General features: G+C 40.7%; 3 protein-coding genes across 7 annotated transcripts; 2 read left to right on the top strand and 1 right to left on the bottom strand.

The window, feature by feature from the left end:
- The first annotated feature begins 82 nt into the window (after positions 1–82).
- On the top strand, positions 83–4,513 carry LOC143903986 (uncharacterized). The gene has a single exon (XM_077418142.1). It carries the CDS (start codon positions 83–85, stop codon positions 548–550), a length of 468 nt encoding a protein of 155 aa, XP_077274268.1. The 3' UTR covers positions 551–4,513.
- On the bottom strand, positions 582–8,111 carry LOC143903985 (uncharacterized). Of its 5 annotated transcripts, none has more exons than XM_077418141.1 (5): positions 7,684–8,111; positions 2,072–2,127; positions 1,488–1,658; positions 1,074–1,210; positions 582–953 (listed from the first exon to the last, which is right to left on the bottom strand). In XM_077418141.1, the coding sequence occupies exons 2-5, from the start codon at positions 2,113–2,115 to the stop codon at positions 817–819; spliced, it is 489 nt and encodes a 162-aa protein (XP_077274267.1). In that variant the 5' UTR covers positions 2,116–2,127; positions 7,684–8,111; the 3' UTR covers positions 582–816. The 5 variants fall into 5 exon arrangements, with proteins under 5 accessions (XP_077274267.1, XP_077274265.1, XP_077274264.1 ...); XM_077418139.1 differs by having other exon boundaries at positions 7,653–7,781; XM_077418138.1 differs by having other exon boundaries at positions 7,636–7,770.
- LOC143903975 (protogenin) lies at positions 7,655–18,844 on the top strand. Its single transcript, XM_077418120.1, has 19 exons — positions 7,655–7,787; positions 8,644–8,906; positions 9,001–9,157; positions 9,265–9,487; positions 9,576–9,799; positions 9,877–10,016; positions 10,115–10,274; positions 10,377–10,661; positions 10,763–10,930; positions 11,015–11,209; positions 11,287–11,474; positions 11,555–11,702; positions 11,789–11,887; positions 11,969–12,122; positions 12,220–12,353; positions 12,433–12,825; positions 12,906–13,180; positions 13,252–13,359; positions 13,447–18,844. The coding sequence occupies exons 1-19, from the start codon at positions 7,721–7,723 to the stop codon at positions 13,654–13,656; spliced, it is 3,591 nt and encodes a 1,196-aa protein (XP_077274246.1). The 5' UTR covers positions 7,655–7,720; the 3' UTR covers positions 13,657–18,844.
- The last annotated feature ends 361 nt before the right edge of the window (positions 18,845–19,205 follow it).

Here is a 19,205-nt window from a genome sequence, read left to right on the forward strand (position 1 = left end):
ATAGAGTTATCAGGTTACGAAAAATTTCGCGTCAAAAGAATTTACTCCTAAAATAGATTACAATTTATATATATAGGGAGATATGTTCTCGTCGGCTGTGGACCTGTACGACGCGCCTCCGGCGTGGTGGGAAACGGACTGCGTAAGATACGGGTGGGTTGAAGCCTCGTCGGCCGGCTTGCTCGAGAGTAACCTCTTAATTAATCGACACAGGATCAGTTATACACCCGTGAGATCGCGACTGACGTCGCTGATGGGAAGTCACGTAGTGCGATTGACAGATCGCGGATACATGACGCGGCTCGCGTCGAGGCTGCAGGAAGATTACGAGGTGCGGCAAAGAACCCGCATCGAACGAAGGAAAATGCGGGCCACCTCGGTCGTACCGGAACTGCGTGAATTACTGCCCGAATCGTTGCTGAAAACGACTCGGCGACGTCGTCCGTGCGCCCCAAAATTTCACGCGGGCGCGGCTAAATTGTGTAAACAACTTCCGCAGCTGGTACTCGCGGATGACCCAAAGCTTCACGTCGGAATTCTAAACGCGTGATTATTTCACATTTATTTTGCGCCGCTTTAGGCGAGCGAGATCTAGATGTGATCCAACAGAATACAGATGTTAAGAAACATCTCGGGATGTCTGTTACGCGCGCAATAAATAACAAGCCATCTAAGTGAAACTTGTATCGGACTAAGCGCTTGGAGAGACTATATAATCGTAAGCTTTCAATTAGCTAAACTAAAGCTAAACGAATGATTTGATGTAGCATTCGGTGACCAATTTTAATCACAATTATAGTTAGTTTCAGCGTAGCCTTAAGTCGTCACCGTCTCCGACCTTCTCTGTCGCGATTTCTTCAACGGCAAATGGAACATGAGCTGCCGGTTGATGGGGATCCGCATCAGTATTCCCCTGGAGTTACGATCGATCGTGTCGTAAGCGTCGTCGGTGTCTGCGAAAGAAAAAGATCGCTATTTTTAATCGCTCGAGATCGCCCAGCTCCGCCTCTTACTCGTTCCGGTCGACGAACGAACGATTGATTTTTCCGTCGCGCGGAATTATCCGAACTCACCTAGAATCTCGTCGCTCCAGAGGTCATCCCATGGATCCGGCTCGGACAGGTGTTGAAAGCCCGACGAAAAGATTAGCGAGGGATCGGACGCGTATTTGTAGCGGAGGTCCGACCAGCCGAACGACGCGAGAGTGTCGCTGGAAAATAAAAAGAACACTCATGGGTAGCGCCAGTCATGCGTGATATTAATATAACATTTGCAAATAGAGCTGAAGGATCGATCTCGGCGGCGCGAGATTATGAGTTTTCTCGCGCGTGCTCGAGATACGATAACTAATAACTGAACTTGGAGTATCACTTTCCCTCGAGCGCGATGTGACTTATTGTTTCTATCCAGATTAGTTTTTTTTATCAGGTGCAATCTCGAGTCGCGAAACGAGTTTAATTCTTTTTACTCGAAAAACTGGAATGTACCTGTAAAGTTCGTCGAGATAGTATTTATCCGGAGCTCTCGTCCATGCTAATGGATGAAAAGGCATCGCCGGCATTGGAAGATAGTGTACGTGATAATAATGCTGCACGTGATTCATCTTGGTCTTCTTCTCCTTCAGAGATTGAAAGAATTCCTTCAGTGCTTTCTTAGGGCTGCAACGTAAGAGGTGTTAATAAATGATGAAAGACGTAAAAGTGAAAAGTAGATATAAAATGACACGCTTGTCATCGACCCAATCGAGAGAGAGATTCGATTTTCATCTTTATAAAGGTATCAAGAAGGCTTTTTAAAAATTGAGCCGCTTCGGAGCGGGGCTAGGGTGATAAAAGTTTATTACTCAGACACAATCGCGAGTCTACTTTAACTCAGCTTAGAATTTGATTACCGAAGGATCTAAAAAATTGTGAAAAAAATTGCATCGACCTTTCGGTCGAATAAAAAATAACTCAAGATAAAAGTTCACAAGGAGTTCAGATTGATTTGGAACATTCTGTATAAGACCAAATTACTCTTTTCGAGTCTTAATAGCCTCGGTACTGAAAAAAATAATGAAAAACGCACTCACTAGTCTAAAAAAAATTCTTCCGAGGGTCCGATTACTAGCATCATGGGCAGCGCCAACTGCAAATTACCACAATGATTAATATATTTTGTACTTTCCCTTTCGATTTTTCTTTTTTCTAAATTTTATTCTCTCGTTCACGCATATTAAATTATTATCGGCGACCTCGAGCAACACATATGCCGACTAACTTGACTCGCGCGCGTTGAATTATACTAAATTATTTATCAGCAGGATTAGCAGGTCACAGAGAGCACAAGTTGTCGAAGCACTTCCTCCGCGCAACGAAGAACTGTCGACCAAGATTCAAAATTTACGAGATCTATACGGCCGTTTATAGATATATCTATAACTGGTCGGTCATTTACTTGCAACACCAGCCCGGTCTTCATGCTGCAGCATCAACTGGAAGATCGGTCGCTTCGCTACGATTCGCAGTGATATCTGCGATATACGTATAACTGACAAACTGGAGAATTTCGACGAAACTGGATCGCTTTATAGCTGCGCTCTTACCCTCTTTCTCTCCACGCGCTCATGCTTTTCATTTTTCCCTCGGCCGTGGTTCATCAGGCTGTCGCCGACTTTACGTCTCTCGAGAAGCATGTGTCGCCGCATTGTCACAATTGCCTTCTCGCGGCTATAATAGTCTCTGGGAGGCGTTGCCTCCCTGCGTGTGACACATTACATTGTACGCATCATTACGAATTGTTGAATAGCGTTTGTGAATGTAAATAGGTGTAAAAACATTTTCTTATCAGAAAGAAAGTAAGAAGAATAGAATTTTAATTTCTATCGCCGTTGTGCGCGAATTTTTCTCATTATTTATTTATATCGAGTAATTTTAACTTTTTCTCGTCGCTTTATTTATATCGAGACATTTTAACTTTTCCTTCTCTGAGAGAGGAGAGGTTCGAACCAATTCGAAAGGTTTCCCAAATTATTCCCAAATAATAAGTTTGCTTTTAAAATTCTTTTGTTTAACCACTGGAAGGTCCCTTTCGAATTTGTCACATGTTTTTGGATCACTTTTACACGACGATAAATAACGTCAGCCTGCTATGTAGGAAATTGAAGAATTTCAAAGCAAACGGTGAGAAACATATTTGTCCATAATAAGGGTAACAATAAATGTATCACTACTTTACTTTCTAATGAACTATACCGAGATAACTTTTACATCTATTTAATCTTTCCTACGAGCTGATGTAGTGCGGATCTTACATTTATACGCCGACGATCTTTTATATCTATTTAAGACCTGTCTTTTTGCCACGACTACATGCAGTAAATCGTAAACGTCGGAGACGAGAAATCACATAAATATTTCTCTCGCAATGTACATCGAAGTAATTTAATATATATGTTTTCATATGGCACCGCTCGCTTTCGATAATAGAAACTGATAAAATATGCCGGAAACTCCCCCCTTTATTTTTTTTTCAATTATTCTACATGATTCAATCTGCATGCCCCAGTCAGTCGACCCCAGTGGCCGACTGGCGTGTCTTGTGTTTTCCAGCGAAAGTGGAAACACTACGATAATCGATAAAGATTTACAAGCTATCTCCGAGATGAGAATCCTAAAAGATATTATGCCGATCTTTATTGTTGAATATGCGCGACGCAAAAAATTTATCCTCCACGCACAATTAATGTAAAAAAATTAATCCACTTCGACGCATGTTCGGCATGTTGCGATAAAAGAAAAAATTGATTTTTGTGAGGAAGAGAGAATAAGAGGAAACAATACGAATGCGCTTGCGTCGCTTGAAATATAAACAATACTCTCGAGTAGTATGAGAATAACGTTTCCCGTAATCGACGAGATGCAATTTTTCGCTTCGCTCTCCGTGCTCTGCGTGAGCGAGTTTTATACATATTAAATGCGAGAGACAAGATTCACTCTAATGGGTCGACTAACTGGAAATCAGCGCTTTACTAGTGCACAGGATGTATGTACCATGTACCACATGCGAATCTAATCGCGAGGATTACGATATTATACCTCGCGGGCACCTTTCACATACGCGCATAAAACGGAAGATGAAGAAAGGTGAAACTGACATTGTCGGGGATGTCTTATCCGCGGCGCGACAGGTTCGTCGATAATTATCACATTTTCACGTACGTCATGCATATGTCGCGCTTAAATCCGGTAATAGCTAAATATCAATAGAGCGGCGGTTTTCCATCGATTTCTTTCAAAATTCACTTTCTCCCTTACGGACGTCGCAAAAGGCGAGGAAGCTAAATTTCGTTTGATAACAATTTTTGCAAAAGAGATACGATAAAAACAAAAATCCTGCTCCATTAAGTAAAATAGATATCCTCAGTTCCTCAACCTACGGTCTCCAACTTCCGACCGCCGTTTTATCCGGTTTGCTAAGAAATGTCGACGTTACGATATAAAAAAAATTTTTAATAAAGATATCTTGCAGATTATACCGTCTCCTATTCCTTCTTCCTCACAAAAATCAATTTTCTTTTAATTTAATATTTGTTGAAGTAAATAAATTTTTTGCATTAACTTTGCGTCACACAATTTCTCGCGTCGCGCATATTCAATAATAAAAATTGGCAAAAAATATCTCTCGATAAATAAAAAGATTGGGGGATTGGGGTTCCCTAATGTAGAAGATTTATCATCGTTTTCGTACAAACGGTGAACATTTCAACTTTGTTGCCGGCGATCATAAGTTTCACGCGTTGACCGTGTAATTTTCTTGAAGGATGATCGATGCGAGAGTCATTATAGTACAATTTCACAGTCCATGAAAGCGCCGTTGCGCCGCGAAGAGACTCGAGGGAATAATAAACGATCTAACGCGTTTGATCATCTCGCTCGAATAGATAATATATTCGATCAATTTGCCTGCCGTGTGGAAAGGCGCGAATTGGCTTCACGATCGTGCTACATCGACAATGAGCTTGACAAGTTGCGTTAATCAATTTCGCCAGGAGCGAAACGTCATCGGAGAACGTCCTACTAGCATGATAATCTCTGAACCGAACGGGGGGTGAGGGGGGGGGCGCGTATATAGGGGACGGGCGACTTTCCCTTATACGCGCGCGCGCGCGCGCGAGACGACAATAATGTCGACAATGACGGCGATGACTGCAATGCGGTACATATGACTGCGGGAACTCGACGACGACGACGACGACGACGACGGAAATCAACGGTTTCTATTTCGTGCAAGCTTCCGCGCTCGCGAATGCGCCGGAGGCACAGAGGCGGATTGAGCCGGACATGTCATTACGGCTGACTGCGAAATAACGGTCAACTGCGTTTTCTCCAAACGAGAACGAGGGGAACAATGGTTGTTTACACTCCTCACGATACACTTCTCGACATGATTATCATCATTTGCATCGAGAAGCCGCGACCGCCGTTCTACACGTCGGTTTAGCTTAGAACCTGATAAAAAAGAGAGAGAGATAGAGAGATAGATATAACAATGGACGAGGGTTCACCGGGCTGCTACTTTCGACCGGCTCGCGAGAAGCGGGACGGGAATTAATGGGGGAAGAATGGACGAATTGGAACGAATCGGAGAGACGAAGATTTAAATTCGATTCTTCTCTCTCGAGTCATCATCGTCTGGTCTTTTGCGGGGCTTTTTTTCGCGCGGGTTCCGCTTCTCGACGGGATCCCCCCGTCATCGCGATTGATGGCCGGGACCAACCCCTCCGGTACCGGCGGGAAACTTTTCCCCGCGAGAGAAAGCCGGTGCCAGGGTCATGGGCGACGGCGCGCTCGGAAAATTGTCGAGTAAGACAGTAAAAACCGGTTCCAGTGCCGATTCCTCGATCGATCGGTCGTCTCGTCGCCGTCGTTCTCATCGACATTCGTACGACACGCACTCTACTTTGTGCCGTGATTCCCGTATAGATACAAAACGGCCCCGAGGTGTGCATGTATATATGTAGCTGAGTACATTGCGATCGCGCGATTTCTCTCGCATGCGATTACTATATCGTAGAAAAATATATGTATATATATAAGTACGCAACTCGGGGCGTTTATGGAAAATGATTTTATCCGCAGGCCGGAAACATTTTTATCTAACTGACTCGAGTGCAAGAAAAAGTTCTTGTACTTGCTGATTCGATTATCTTATTTGACTGAAAAGACACGAGAGTAGAGGTTGAATAGGTTGCGAGACGTTTCATATATTTTATTCCAATATTTTTTGACGTATATAAAATATAGGAAGTATTTTGTGAAACACTTATCTTTCAATGATTTCATTTTCACGTTCTTAATATATACGGAACGATAAGATAAATTATAATCTAAGGAGAAAACGTTTGATTGTTTTTATAAAGAAAAATAGTATAGCAAATTGCATACTGTTTTTCAAAAGAGCGCGTGTTTTCATTTTATTTGCATTCCGAAGAACGTCAGTGAGATTTTTACTTCTTTTCGTGACTAATATAATGCGTTTTCATCGTTGCGCTTCTCTCTTAAATCGCGACATTTCTTGTACAACAATTAATTACGATCGAATTTAACATGCTATATCCATTCTACCAATGCAGATTAACATTTTTTGACTCTTAGAAGCTGGACTGGAAAAAGATAAAAAGTAAGTTAAAAACCGAGAGATTAAAGTTAAATCTAAAATTGGTAGATTGACGTTAATTGAACAAAGGTGTACGAGGTAGATCTCGTCGATAAAATAGATGACTTCGCGATAAAATTTTCGTGACCGTCAAATGGTTTTAGATAGCATTCTCCGCAACGAAATGCAATACCGACCAAGCCTCTCCGCGCGCGTCCCGTCGCGTCGGTCACCCTGTCTTTGCCGCTTCGAGGTTCCTTCGCGCGCTGCTAGGCGGCGGTAAACGCCGAGGGAAGATGGCAAGCGCAGGAACGAGGGTGTCGAGGGTGTCGCGTGTCGAATAAACGACGGGACGCGCTACGACGAATTCTTACGCCGGCGAAGGCGGTGGTGCGGGCACGGTCTCCCGGCGCATCCCCGCGACGGTGCTCGACGGTGCTCGGAGTCGCGCGATCCCGCGATCCGAGCCGGGTGCGCGGCGGTTTCTCGTTTCTCGCCGCGTCGATTCGCTCGCGTATCCTCTCCCTCCCTCTCTCTCTCTCTCTCCGATCGGTTAACACGCCGAACACGCGCCGCGCGCCGGTTGACGATGTGAACGCGCAATACACACACGGCACACCACGCGAATAAGCGGCGTAGCAGCGCGGTGCGGTGCGGTGAGGTGGGGCGGGGGCGGAGGGAGGAAAGGGCGCTCCGGCAGCTCGGCGAACGGAACAGCCGGCCCGGCGGCGCAGCGAGATATCTTTCTCTCTATCCCTCCTCGGCTCCGACGAGGCCGACGATGTCAAACATGCGGCGACGAAATTTGCGCGCCAGCAACGCGACAGCGGCGCCGGCGACGACGACGACGACGACGAGGAAGTCGAAGAAGACGACGACGAAGAATCGACGACGGCGCACCACGGCCGTGCTCCTCTACCAGTGAAACAACACACGTAACACACACACACACACATACACACATACACGTGCACGTGTACACACGAATACACACCCTACCGTGCGCGCGTACATACACGCAACAAACACACGCACGCACGCACGCACCGGTACGCGGTACGCGGTTGCCGATGAGCGTGGATATATGGCGGCGCGAGTACTCTTGCTGAGCGTCTTGATCACGGAAGTGCTGAAGCCAGCTTGCGCCGCAGGTGCGTGCTCCGTTTCTTCCGTGTTTACGGTCTTCCTTTTTTTTTTTTCCCCTCCGGGGAAACGACGTTCCTCGCGCGGGACACCTCAAACGGCCCCGGTATCCCCCGAGCCGTCCCTCGAGTTCCGGGCGACGCGACGATGTCACTGGTTTATTATGACGCACATGGGCCCAGAGCATCGTCGACGTTCTCGAGACGGTTCCTCGTATACCTTCGAGGTGCATGAATTGCCGTTAATTATCCCCCCCCCTCTGGGATGGAGAAAGAGCGAGACGCGCAGCTAGCGTTATCGCAGAGAAACCCGATACTGTTTTCGCGCGATACGCGTTTTGCATGGCGAACGTCGCGGAGACTCGTGTTTTTTTTCGAGCACACGCCTCAAGTATCTCTCGCATTCCTAATTCAAGTACATTCTTGCCTCGTTGAGCAGTTTTAATGATATTTGTAACTCTCGTTTCCAAGCTATAATAAAATAAAGAACAATTTCCAACAAATGAATGATTAAATAATATGCAAGGATATCAAGGTCGGATGTGTAAATTAAATGGCAATATCTACTATCTTGGCACAAAATTCAAGATGTACCTTTATATTATGATGATAAGTCAGCTAAGGTGCTATGTAAATGTACGTTCGATTGCTCAAAGAGTTGATAAAGATTTTGTCGTGGGATCAATAATTGTCAGTGATGTAATCTCTGATCGGTCGTCGCTGCAAAGTTTAAAAGGTTCTAGATATTAAATCTCACGGAAAAGATTACGTATTTGCATATCGACGTTGTCGGATAAGATTCCCAAAATGTGATATTTATATCCTATAAAGGTGTCGTAATGTGCAAACTGCCTGGTTTCGGCAGGTGTTAAAGGTATCGGAGGAAATATCAGTGGTAGGAACGCGTCCAAACCAGACGGTTCTGACGCTGGATTGACTAAAGGCTCTGGATTAACGCTGGAAATTCAACCTAGTGGCCATGTGATCCTAGGAAAAAAGGGGATCACGCTCAGTTGTATAGCTGGTCCGAATGAGACTGTGACTTGGTTGCGCAATGGAGAACCAGCACCTTCGTGTGGTCTTACTCGCTGTGTTCTTCTTTCCAATGGCTCTCTTCACTTTTACAAGGTACGAGCTCGTGTGACGCTTTTTTTTCGGATTTGTCGTTCTAAGATTGTAATGTATATTTAGAAATTATATTTACACATTTTTGACGCGTTAGGTGCAGAAACAAAATTTACAAATGCAAAAGTTCAAAGAAAAGGAAAGGAATAATATTGTTAACGCTAGAAACCATAATAAAGATGAATATCGTTGTAGAACGCGTACTAGTTTAGGATGGTCGATACGGTCAGCACCCGCCGTTATTCGAATAGCAGGTAAATGCTTCGCAAATGTATGATGTATGAGGGCAACGGCCCTTTCTTTCGGACGCGAGTTTAGAAATTAGATTTATCGTTGTTCTAACGAGTGTCACGTGTTACAGAACTTGCCCATGTATTTAAAGAAACTCCAGAAAATATTACTGTTCGAGAAGGCGAAGTCGCAAGGTTATCGTGCTTGATTGACAGTGTTCCTTTCCCACCCAATATTACGTGGCAGCATAATGAAACATTGTTATCTTATCGTAATGAATCAAAGTATTCCGTGGTACCACCAGGTGTTCTGTATATAAGTGCAACGAAACTGTCAGATGCTGGCTCATATAGGTATAGTGTGATCTTTTATTTTTTAATCTATTAATTTAATATCGTTAAATTTTCTATTGCAAACTAAATGGAAATTACTGTTTTCCAGATGCATAGTCACTAATGAATTTCTAAGAAAGACCAAAAGGAGCAAAGAAGCAAAATTAACGGTTATCGCGAGAATAGAGAGTAACAAAACGCATACGCCATCGTCCTTGTTTCCACAGGTTTCGTACAATCATTGGCTGCTTAATGGGTCGAATCTTAATTTGGCATGTGCTGCATCCGGTTATCCGTCACTTGTAACATGGTCCTTTATTCCTCGTTATATAGGTAAAAAATTGGAAGACAGGATACGCATATTTAGTTAGTCAAGAAAATTAAATATGTTTGATCACATTTGTTCGTAGATAATATTACAAAACCTCGCATCCTTCTTAATTCCACCACCGGCATTGGTATATTGTCATTAACAAACGTGAACGTTTCCAATGCCGGTGTCTACCTGTGTTCTTCAGAGAATTCTATCACCAATGACTTAGAAGTACAGGTGAGTGGTTGCTCTCAACAAATTGTAATTGATATTTAGCAGTAAATTAACGTTTATATATATATATATATATACACATTGCGCATATATTATTGCAGAATGTAACTGTAGATATATTAATACCACCGTCATTCATAAAAACGCCGACAAACCAAATCTGTCCAAATGGAAGAACAGCGAGATTCGAGTGTCAGGCGCAAGGGTTACCCGTACCTCAAATTTATTGGCTGAAAGATTCATCGAATATTACTATCAATGGTAACGATATTAGAGACAAATTTATGATCTGTCGAGGAAGGACGCGTTCGACAATTTTCGTTTGCTCTTACAATTAATTGTGCATTCTGTATGTTGATGTAGGTCGCAGAACAACTTACGTTAAGGAATACAATAAAATAGAATTAGCAATATCAGCAACAGTGCCGTCTGACTCTGGCATATACCAATGTGTGGCGGTGAATGCAGCGGGTGAAATTTGGGCCGCTGGCCGGCTCCAAGTAAATACATCGCGCAACAGTCCCGCTACACCCACTTCTCTGAAGTGTCACGCTATTTCACCAGTTAAAATCTTAATTTCGTGGGAACCGCCAAAGTCTGTACCATATACCAGTATTACAGCTTATACCGTCCATTATAGTCCTGTAGGTGAGTTGGATGATGTTTTGGGATAAGTATAAGAACAAATCTAAGAGGTTTTTATTTCAATTATCCATATTTATACATTTATTATATATCCCTAATGACAGAAGGTGGAAAGGAGGAAGTTTCACCGCCAGAACCAGGGAATTCTACGTCTGTAGAAGTAACAAAACTTCTCGAACCATTTACAAATTACTCGTTCTATGTACGAGTGTGGAATAATTTTGGTGCTAGCGATCAATCAGCTACCATTGTGTGTTCCACTGCTCCAAGTGGTACGTATTTTTATCTGTTTTTTATTAACTTTGTCCCGTAACAAAAGAAGAACAACCAACTCGAAACAACGATCTTATTTCTAGTTCCTAAAGGCACGCCAAAAATGAATGTGGATATAATCAGTAGTACAAAACTAAATGTATCGTGGGAGCCTTTGAGTAAAAAAGAGTCTCGCGGCGACGTGGTGGAATATAAACTGTTATGGAAACTCCATCAGAGCTCATCCTCCAGATGGGTACATCATCTACCTGCCTCCGATGAATATTACATACTTTCCGGTATAATTTTTAATCCATTATTTTTTTTCTTTGAGCTGTACATGGGCGATAATAAAATCGTGTATTTACGAATACAGGCCTGGAACCTGGAGCACGATATGATCTTCGAGTATTGGCAAGAACAAAGCAGGGCGAGCCAAATATTAGTGAAGCACAATTGGATTGGGTTACTGTAACCATGCCATCTTTCAATCAATCCAATCAGTTTACTATAAGGAATGTTGTGGATATTCAAGTATTAATTGTAAACGCCTCAATAATCAGGGTTGGTATATCATCCATCGATCGAATTGCAAAATTGTTATGGTTTTCCGAATTGCTCTCTAAACTTTGTTCCGTTATTAGATGAAATGGAAGATCAACTTCAAGCAAAGTGATCAAATTGAATCAATGTTCGATTCTTGGCAAATTTATTGTGAAAATCAAAATGGCGAGAAGTTAAAGAATATTCATTTACCACAGAATATTACTGAATACCTGTTTACCGATCTTGGTAGGTATTCCGTGTTAAACAATGATACTTTTCAACAATGTTATAGAATGTTGTATAAATTACAAATGCAATCAATTTTTATCTAGATATGAACGTTTCTTACACTATGCGTCTGTGCATGGTAAGCTCGGGTGAAGCCACAGGCTGCTTGACGAAACACGTAGAGACCGTACAATCCGATCCTAGTAAGTTCGTCAGATTTTCATAGACTATATCCGCACTGAATAGAAGAACAGACAATTATATGTGATAATTTTGCAATTTAGACACTGTGCCAATGGCATTGGAGGCTATTCCCGTCTCGCCTACGTCCATTAACGTGTCATGGACATTGTCTGATGTGGACGACGTAAATTCGTTCGAGTTTTGTTATCATGCGGTGCATGTGCAAAATTCGAGCAATTCTAAATGTTTTATCGTGTAAGTACGGCTCGATCTTTTTGAGATAAACGTAATTGAATGTATAAAATATCCACTGACAAAAGTTGTAAAAATCTGTGTAAAATATATATTATAGAAATGACACAAAAACAAGCGTTGACGATCTGAAGCCTTTTACTTTATATGAGTTTAAAGTAAAATCCATTAGACACGGTACGAATCGGACTAGCTTCTATAGCAAATCTATAGAATGCTACACAAACGAAGATGGTGAGATGGTTACTATTTAATAGAACACTACGCACGTCGGCTTCTTATAGGACATATTATAATAAACGAATTGTTACAGTTCCTGGTAAAGTCGAAGGGTTACAATGGTTCCTGGAGAACACCACGAAAGTACGAATTGCATGGGAGGAGCCGAGCAACGTAAACGGCATTATACAAAATTATATTGTCGCATATACCGTAAACGTGACATGGAACTTGACAACGTGGAACTTGACGACATGGAACAACGTGACCGTACTCGGCAACAAAAGGACAACGAACCTACCAGGTTTAGCGCCGGGGAAACAATATTTTGTTGTGGTGCTGGCAGCGACGAAAGCTGGCTATGGGAAACCGTCAGACCCTATTATGGTTGTTACCGGTGGTACTAGTCGTAACGGTAGTAACGGAACGTCGAAAGTACCTGCCCCGTCGGGCAATGAGACGAACTCCAAGCCCGATCAGAGTCTTGGTGAGGGAAACGGCAGATTTAGATTCAGATAATTAACTGTGCTTACCATTTCATTAACCGTTATCGTTTTAAAAAAATAGGTGTGATCCTCGGAGTGAGCATAAGCATCGGATTTATCATGATATGCCTGTGCAGCATATATTGTCGGAGGAAGTTTGAGAATTCTCGATTGAGAAACGACGCTCAGCTTACGAATAGATGTGTGCTATCGCGAAACGGAAATGGATGTTGCGCGGAGCAGTCCTCCACTTCCATGGGTCAACAAGCGAATGCCACCGATGCCCCGAATGAAATTGAATTGGCAGTGCTGTGCCCATCGTCACCGATCGAGACAAATCCGCACTCGGACGCGAAGGTAATCAAACGGAGATTTGATTAGATTGAACTTTTATGAACAAGAGATAATATATGACGTGTGTTTTAAAGGGCGCACAGTCTAACGGGGTTTTCGAAATTTGCGCGAAAGAACCCTTACTGTCGCCGTGGGAGATAAATGGAGGCTCGAAGGATGTTCATATTATGGAGAATCCTCAGGTATAGTTGGACGCTTTGATATTTTGTCATAGAAGATAATGAAGATGCGCTATAAATAAATAATTTATCCATTTCTCATGATTGCAGTACAAAAGAAGGGGCAGTTCTACCTCGAATAATCAACAGGAGGAGGAAGAGGAGCAAGATCTAGAAGGCACGCAGCTCACAATGGTCAATTGTACTTTAGGCAGTAGCGCTAGCAGTTTAAATAACAATTCAGGATGTCCAGACGGTGAGACTTCATCATCGCCGAAATCCACCTGTGCATCTGTTCCGGCGCTCGGACCAAATGGGTGAAAGTGCGTTAGGCAATACATTATTAAAGTGTTCAATGCTTCTCAGCGTTATCAAGGTACAACAGGTAGGAGTACATGAATTCTCCTATTTCCTCCTTCCTTACGATCGATACGATCGTCATCGATCGCAGTCACGTTCCGAATCAACGCGCGGAAAAAAGAAAATAATGATGTCCAGTCCCGAGAAAGCAAAAGCAATGCAAAATTGCAGCAGCCTCGCAAAGCAAGAGTATTATCTGACACATAATCGATGTAAATAATACTGTTTTGGAAAAAAATCACGACGTTAGTCGTCACTTTGTAAATACGAGCAAGATACATTTATCGCGCGGAGAATAAAGCTCGTCTGCATAAGCATCTCAGCGAAAGCAACGCAATTCTAAAATTTATTGCATTACAGTGCACCGATCGCGTAGATGGACATTTGAAGTGTTTGCCGGACTCGTGTATGTATACCGAATGATTCCAAATCGTTTGAGGACGAAAGTTAAGTATTTTTTAAGAGAATTAATATATAGGTAGAGTTAAAGATTTTTGATATTAAAGTTTTATGTGAAAAGATATTCGCTATTGAATACTGCTAGCGAAATTATTCCGTTATTTAGTTTCTGATTGAGACTATTTAGAAGCGAAATGAAACGTTTTTGAACATAGGCTGTTGCTTCAAGAGTGTTTAATTTATCACTCTTCGATCCTCAAACGTGTCGAATAATTTTGTATACATATATACGTATATAAATTAAGTAAACTGTTGACGTGCCGAAAATTGAGAGATGCGCGAAATGCTCTGAAATGAAAAACAACAAGTTTCTGATGCCTCTGTACATAAGATAGAATAATTGTTGATTGTGAATATGTCCATAAAATATCACACTTCGAATGCAGCAAAAAAGACATGCGGACGTGCATTCCTTCGCGTTTGGGGACACAAAATTGCTGAATATCCAGGCACAGTATGGCCTAAAAAAGTTGATAAAGTTCTGATTCATTCTGATAATAGTTTTCGGGCTGACGCGATTGCTTAAAATGGAGCAGAGACACTGATCATTCCAAAATAAGTTTTCCACTGATATTTAATTGTAAACAAAGGAAGAACGTTTAGTATTAAGAAAACAGGGAAAGGCTCTAACCAGATGCTACGCGTTTTTAGAGATGTTAAGAAAATTTTTTATCCCGTGGTTTTTTTTCTATTTTTTTCCTCTCTTTTCTATTTTTCTCTTTATATTTTAACGTACCACATGTGTGTCATTAAAGTATCACTTTTACGAAAAAAGAATTGATTTCTCCAAGGAATCAAAGTAAATTTTTTTTTGCATTTGAAGCTAGTGTGCATGACAAATGAAGAATTTGTTGAGTAGCTCTTAAAATATTTGATGTAAGTTTTGTATTAGTTTAAAGTGGACTATCGATATATCATACTTTAAATTTAAAAGAGAAATCCTATGAATGGGAAGGAATATTCAGAAAGATAATCTAGTGCTCAGAATATTGCGATTCAAATGAATGGCGTGCAACAGGCCACCTTGTTTTCTCACAATTATTTACTTCTGTAAGAGACCTCAAAGACTGCTGTATTAATAGACGATATTTTTTATAATTAACAGATAACCTCGTCGGGGAGAATGTTTCCGTGAAAAGACTTTGCGTAATGCGTTACGTAAGAAGAATTTTACATATTCCTCGGATTTCTTTCCGTTCATAAGATTGATATCGTTTTTAAGGCGATTAGGTAATCGATATGCGATTAATGTCAACGTTTTGTATTTACGATATTTAGCGTGTTAACTGGTAAAGCAGTTCTGTGTATTACACAAAAAAAGAAAGAAGCAGCATTCGTGACGAATCTTACAAGACACATATTCCAGACTGGTGCATGTTACCATGACAGAAAACAACCCAACGCAGTACCTGATAGAATAAGCTATATCGTTTAGAGTGAGACGTAGAAATGTCAATGTTATTACTGTACCTCCACTAATTGTTATTTATTGCATTTTACATTCAGTATATACTTTAGGTGAACACATTACACTGGATCATGCAATAACATAGTCACCATGAGCACAGTATGAAAACAATTAACGCTAGAATTAATTCGATCTGCATATATTAAAAAGACTATCATATCTTCATTCCATAGAATATTACCGCATTTCCATCACCAGAGGTCTGTTAGAAATATAATATATTGAAACTGTTCCAAAAGTAGCTTCGTTTTATTTCGAGAGATATTTTGGGAACATACCCACTGTTTATAGTGCCAATATTTTAGGTCCAATACGGGAGACATTTTAGTTGATTAACTGTGCACCATGATTTACTTATTCCGTTTACTGGACTTTGCAAATCGCATTACAATAGCTCTATATAGTTTACACAGGTCAGATACAGTTCTACGAAATAGAAAGAATCGTTTTATTTACACACATGAATACATGGAACTTGTTATATGTATATTATAAATATAATTATGAGAATCTCATATATATAGAATCGCATATACAAATATTGAATTTATATATTCTTAAACAGTTCTTTCTTTCTTTTTCTTTTTTTTTTGTGCAGCAACAATTCTTACCTGTTGCAATGCGTTTGCATGCATTCGACGCATCTGGCTTACGATTTTATTTAATCTGTTTTTGCATTTGTTGTCATATATATATATAATGTGTAATGCCTGTTACATTTTATATTATTTCCATATTTGTTGAGGGTATATACGTTCATATGCTTTTTCATGTACTTTTGTATTTGTTGATGGTATACTTTAGAAAAATCACACTTCTATAGCGTTGACGATAGCTAAGCTGCCGTATAATAATGAGAAAGAGCAGGACGTTGAACCGATTGTTCCTTTAGTTGGTCATTACTCATTACGTATTGTTAATATTCTGCATCGGAAAGATACATTTTCACGTTATTGTACACTCCTGCGCTTCAAAAGTATATATATTGTGTATGTATATTTGCAGCGTACAATGAAAGCACTTGGGAGAATAATTTTAAGAGAGAGAGAGTTGTTAATTATATCAAAAAAATGAATTCAGACATCTCAAAAAGAGAATTGAGGAGGGAATTTTAGGAGAGGTGTGCATTGTGTGACATATAAGCAGCAGAAAGTATGCAATGCTTTTCGAGTTATTTTATTTTCCTACATGTTAAGGCTCGCGTCCACGATGTCGGAACTCGAGTTTTGAATTTTCGAACAGAAATCTTCACACTTGGATGGACTTGAATAGGATCGCGATCGAGTATTATACCTTCTATAATTTATGATCCAGCCATTTAAATTCGAACTTCCAAATGAAGGGTATGTCCTCTCTAAAGATCTAAACCTAAACGTACAAATTAATCGTTTGTTCCTCTAAATTTATAATAATCTTACTTAGAAGAAATGCAGTAATTTTATTGCTAACTCCAAGAAATTCTCGATTGTAAATATCAGAATAATGCTTCGAAGAGTCCGGACTTCTCGTGGACGCAAGCCTCTCGGATATAAACTGGCAGTTGTATGAGTTTCGTGAGAGAATGAGTTTACGCTTACTGTCCTCATCCCATTTCTTACGTTTAAGTAGCGTAACGTACTATAACTTCCCTTAGCTGTAACGTATGTCCGCTCCGATCGCATGTACAATTCTGCTGCTGTATTCCCGACTCCATATCCGCGGTATCGTAACGGGATATCGTATTACAAAGAGAGAAAGAGACAGAGAGAGAGAGAGAGAGAGAGAGAGATAAAGAGGTAGCCGCAGCGGCGAACGAAAACGCCAACAGCAATCAGTAATTTAATTGAAACGACAAACACTCCGTAACATGCATACCATAGTGCTCTTGAATAATTTCGTGGATGTGATAAGTTTTACGTCGTGAACAATTGACTATAGAGTCGCCGTTCAGGAGAGTCAAATCGCGAATTTTTCAACGAGAGCGCCTCGCGTCAAGCGGCCGCAGGCCGCTTCCCTCCCTCGCGAGAGGAGGTCAGCCTGCAGGGCTTTACGCGACGCATCCCGTATATGTACAAAGTCCACGAAGATAACATTACCTTATAGTACATAATTACAAAAGCAATAAGCATCATCTCGCGTCTTAGCGTACCTCGTATCTTACCGCGTGCGCGAACGCGTCGGAAAAGTGACAAATTATATCATAGATCATAATCTACTTATCACCGCATTCATCGATCATCAATTGTCATGATTTACCGAACGAACCGGAGACACGATAATCGTCGTCGTGGACCTCCGTTAACAATTATCAGCTACTCCATACTTGCGCATTATTTTCGCTTATTTTAATTTAGGAATACCTGCGATGTGCGGCAGCCAAAGAGAACGTTTTTTAATCGTCTTTTTAAATCGCGCCTATAAATGAAATTCGTGCAAGACCCACACTCGGTCACTCCGTTTATAAATATTGACACACGCATACACACGTGCGTATACACATTCCTTATAATTTATCAGACAGACTGTAGCGTTAAATACACAGTAGCAAGTATTGATTGTATTGTACGGCGGCTCTAGTCGAACGAATATACCTCCGTAATTGTCACTCTGAGCACAGAGTGATTTACATTACTTAATTTTAACTTAACGTCGGTACCTATTAGACTATTGTTTACAATTTTTTTTTTTTTTAAGCAGTTTACCTCAAAGATTATATTTTCACGCCCGGTGGACATATACGCACGCGCGCGTGTATACAATATACATACATATATATTATATATACACATATATATGTATATACATATATTGCGTGTGTGCAGCACATCAGTACATGTATATATAATAGCCGCGCGAGAGACACATTACACTTTATTTTACATCTAATATATAAGGGAGAAGAGAATCCAGTAATTTTATTCATTTATACTATTACCGTTAATTATAGTAATTATTATATATTAAGAAGACTTTAATTTATTTTCCGCAAGTCCTCATTTCGCCTTTCTTTCCGATTTAGATCTATTATCTCGATGCGACAATTATTCTTTAGGGTGCAGTTACTTTGTAAATACTTTTACCTGCGATTGTATATACATATTATATTACCTGCGAAGAACATTAAAATATATATTTTAATATATTACGTATAATATGAACTACATGAAATTATAATCTTATTGTTTGAAGTATATTAAGACTAAATACACTAAATATTTAATAATACTGTTGACCCTTCTTGAACACGTCGTCTTGTTGTAGCCACTGATACAATAAAATTAAGACAGTGTACAAATGCACATTTGGTGTAAAAAGAAGTATACATCCCTTTCGCAACACGAAGAATTTGGTGGGTTTTACAGGGTACAGTAAGTTAATGCGATTTCGTAAATGGAGCAACTTTATTATCAAAGAATCTGCAGGAACGTCCACGTAACAACAGAATATCGAAAGTGTGATACACTTAATATTTACTAATATCTTTATGAGCCATTCAAGGCCAATAGAATATAACTCTTTCTTGTTTTATATTAAGTATATACCGTGCAAACGCGCACAGTTCGTACATGTAAATCTAGCAATATGAAGAATCATTTCACATATC

Source organism: Temnothorax americanus, unplaced genomic scaffold, assembly GCF_048541705.1.
Source record: "Temnothorax americanus isolate GAGA-0224 unplaced genomic scaffold, ASM4854170v1 Scaffold5, whole genome shotgun sequence".
Classification (NCBI taxonomy): Eukaryota; Metazoa; Arthropoda; class Insecta; order Hymenoptera; family Formicidae; genus Temnothorax; species Temnothorax americanus.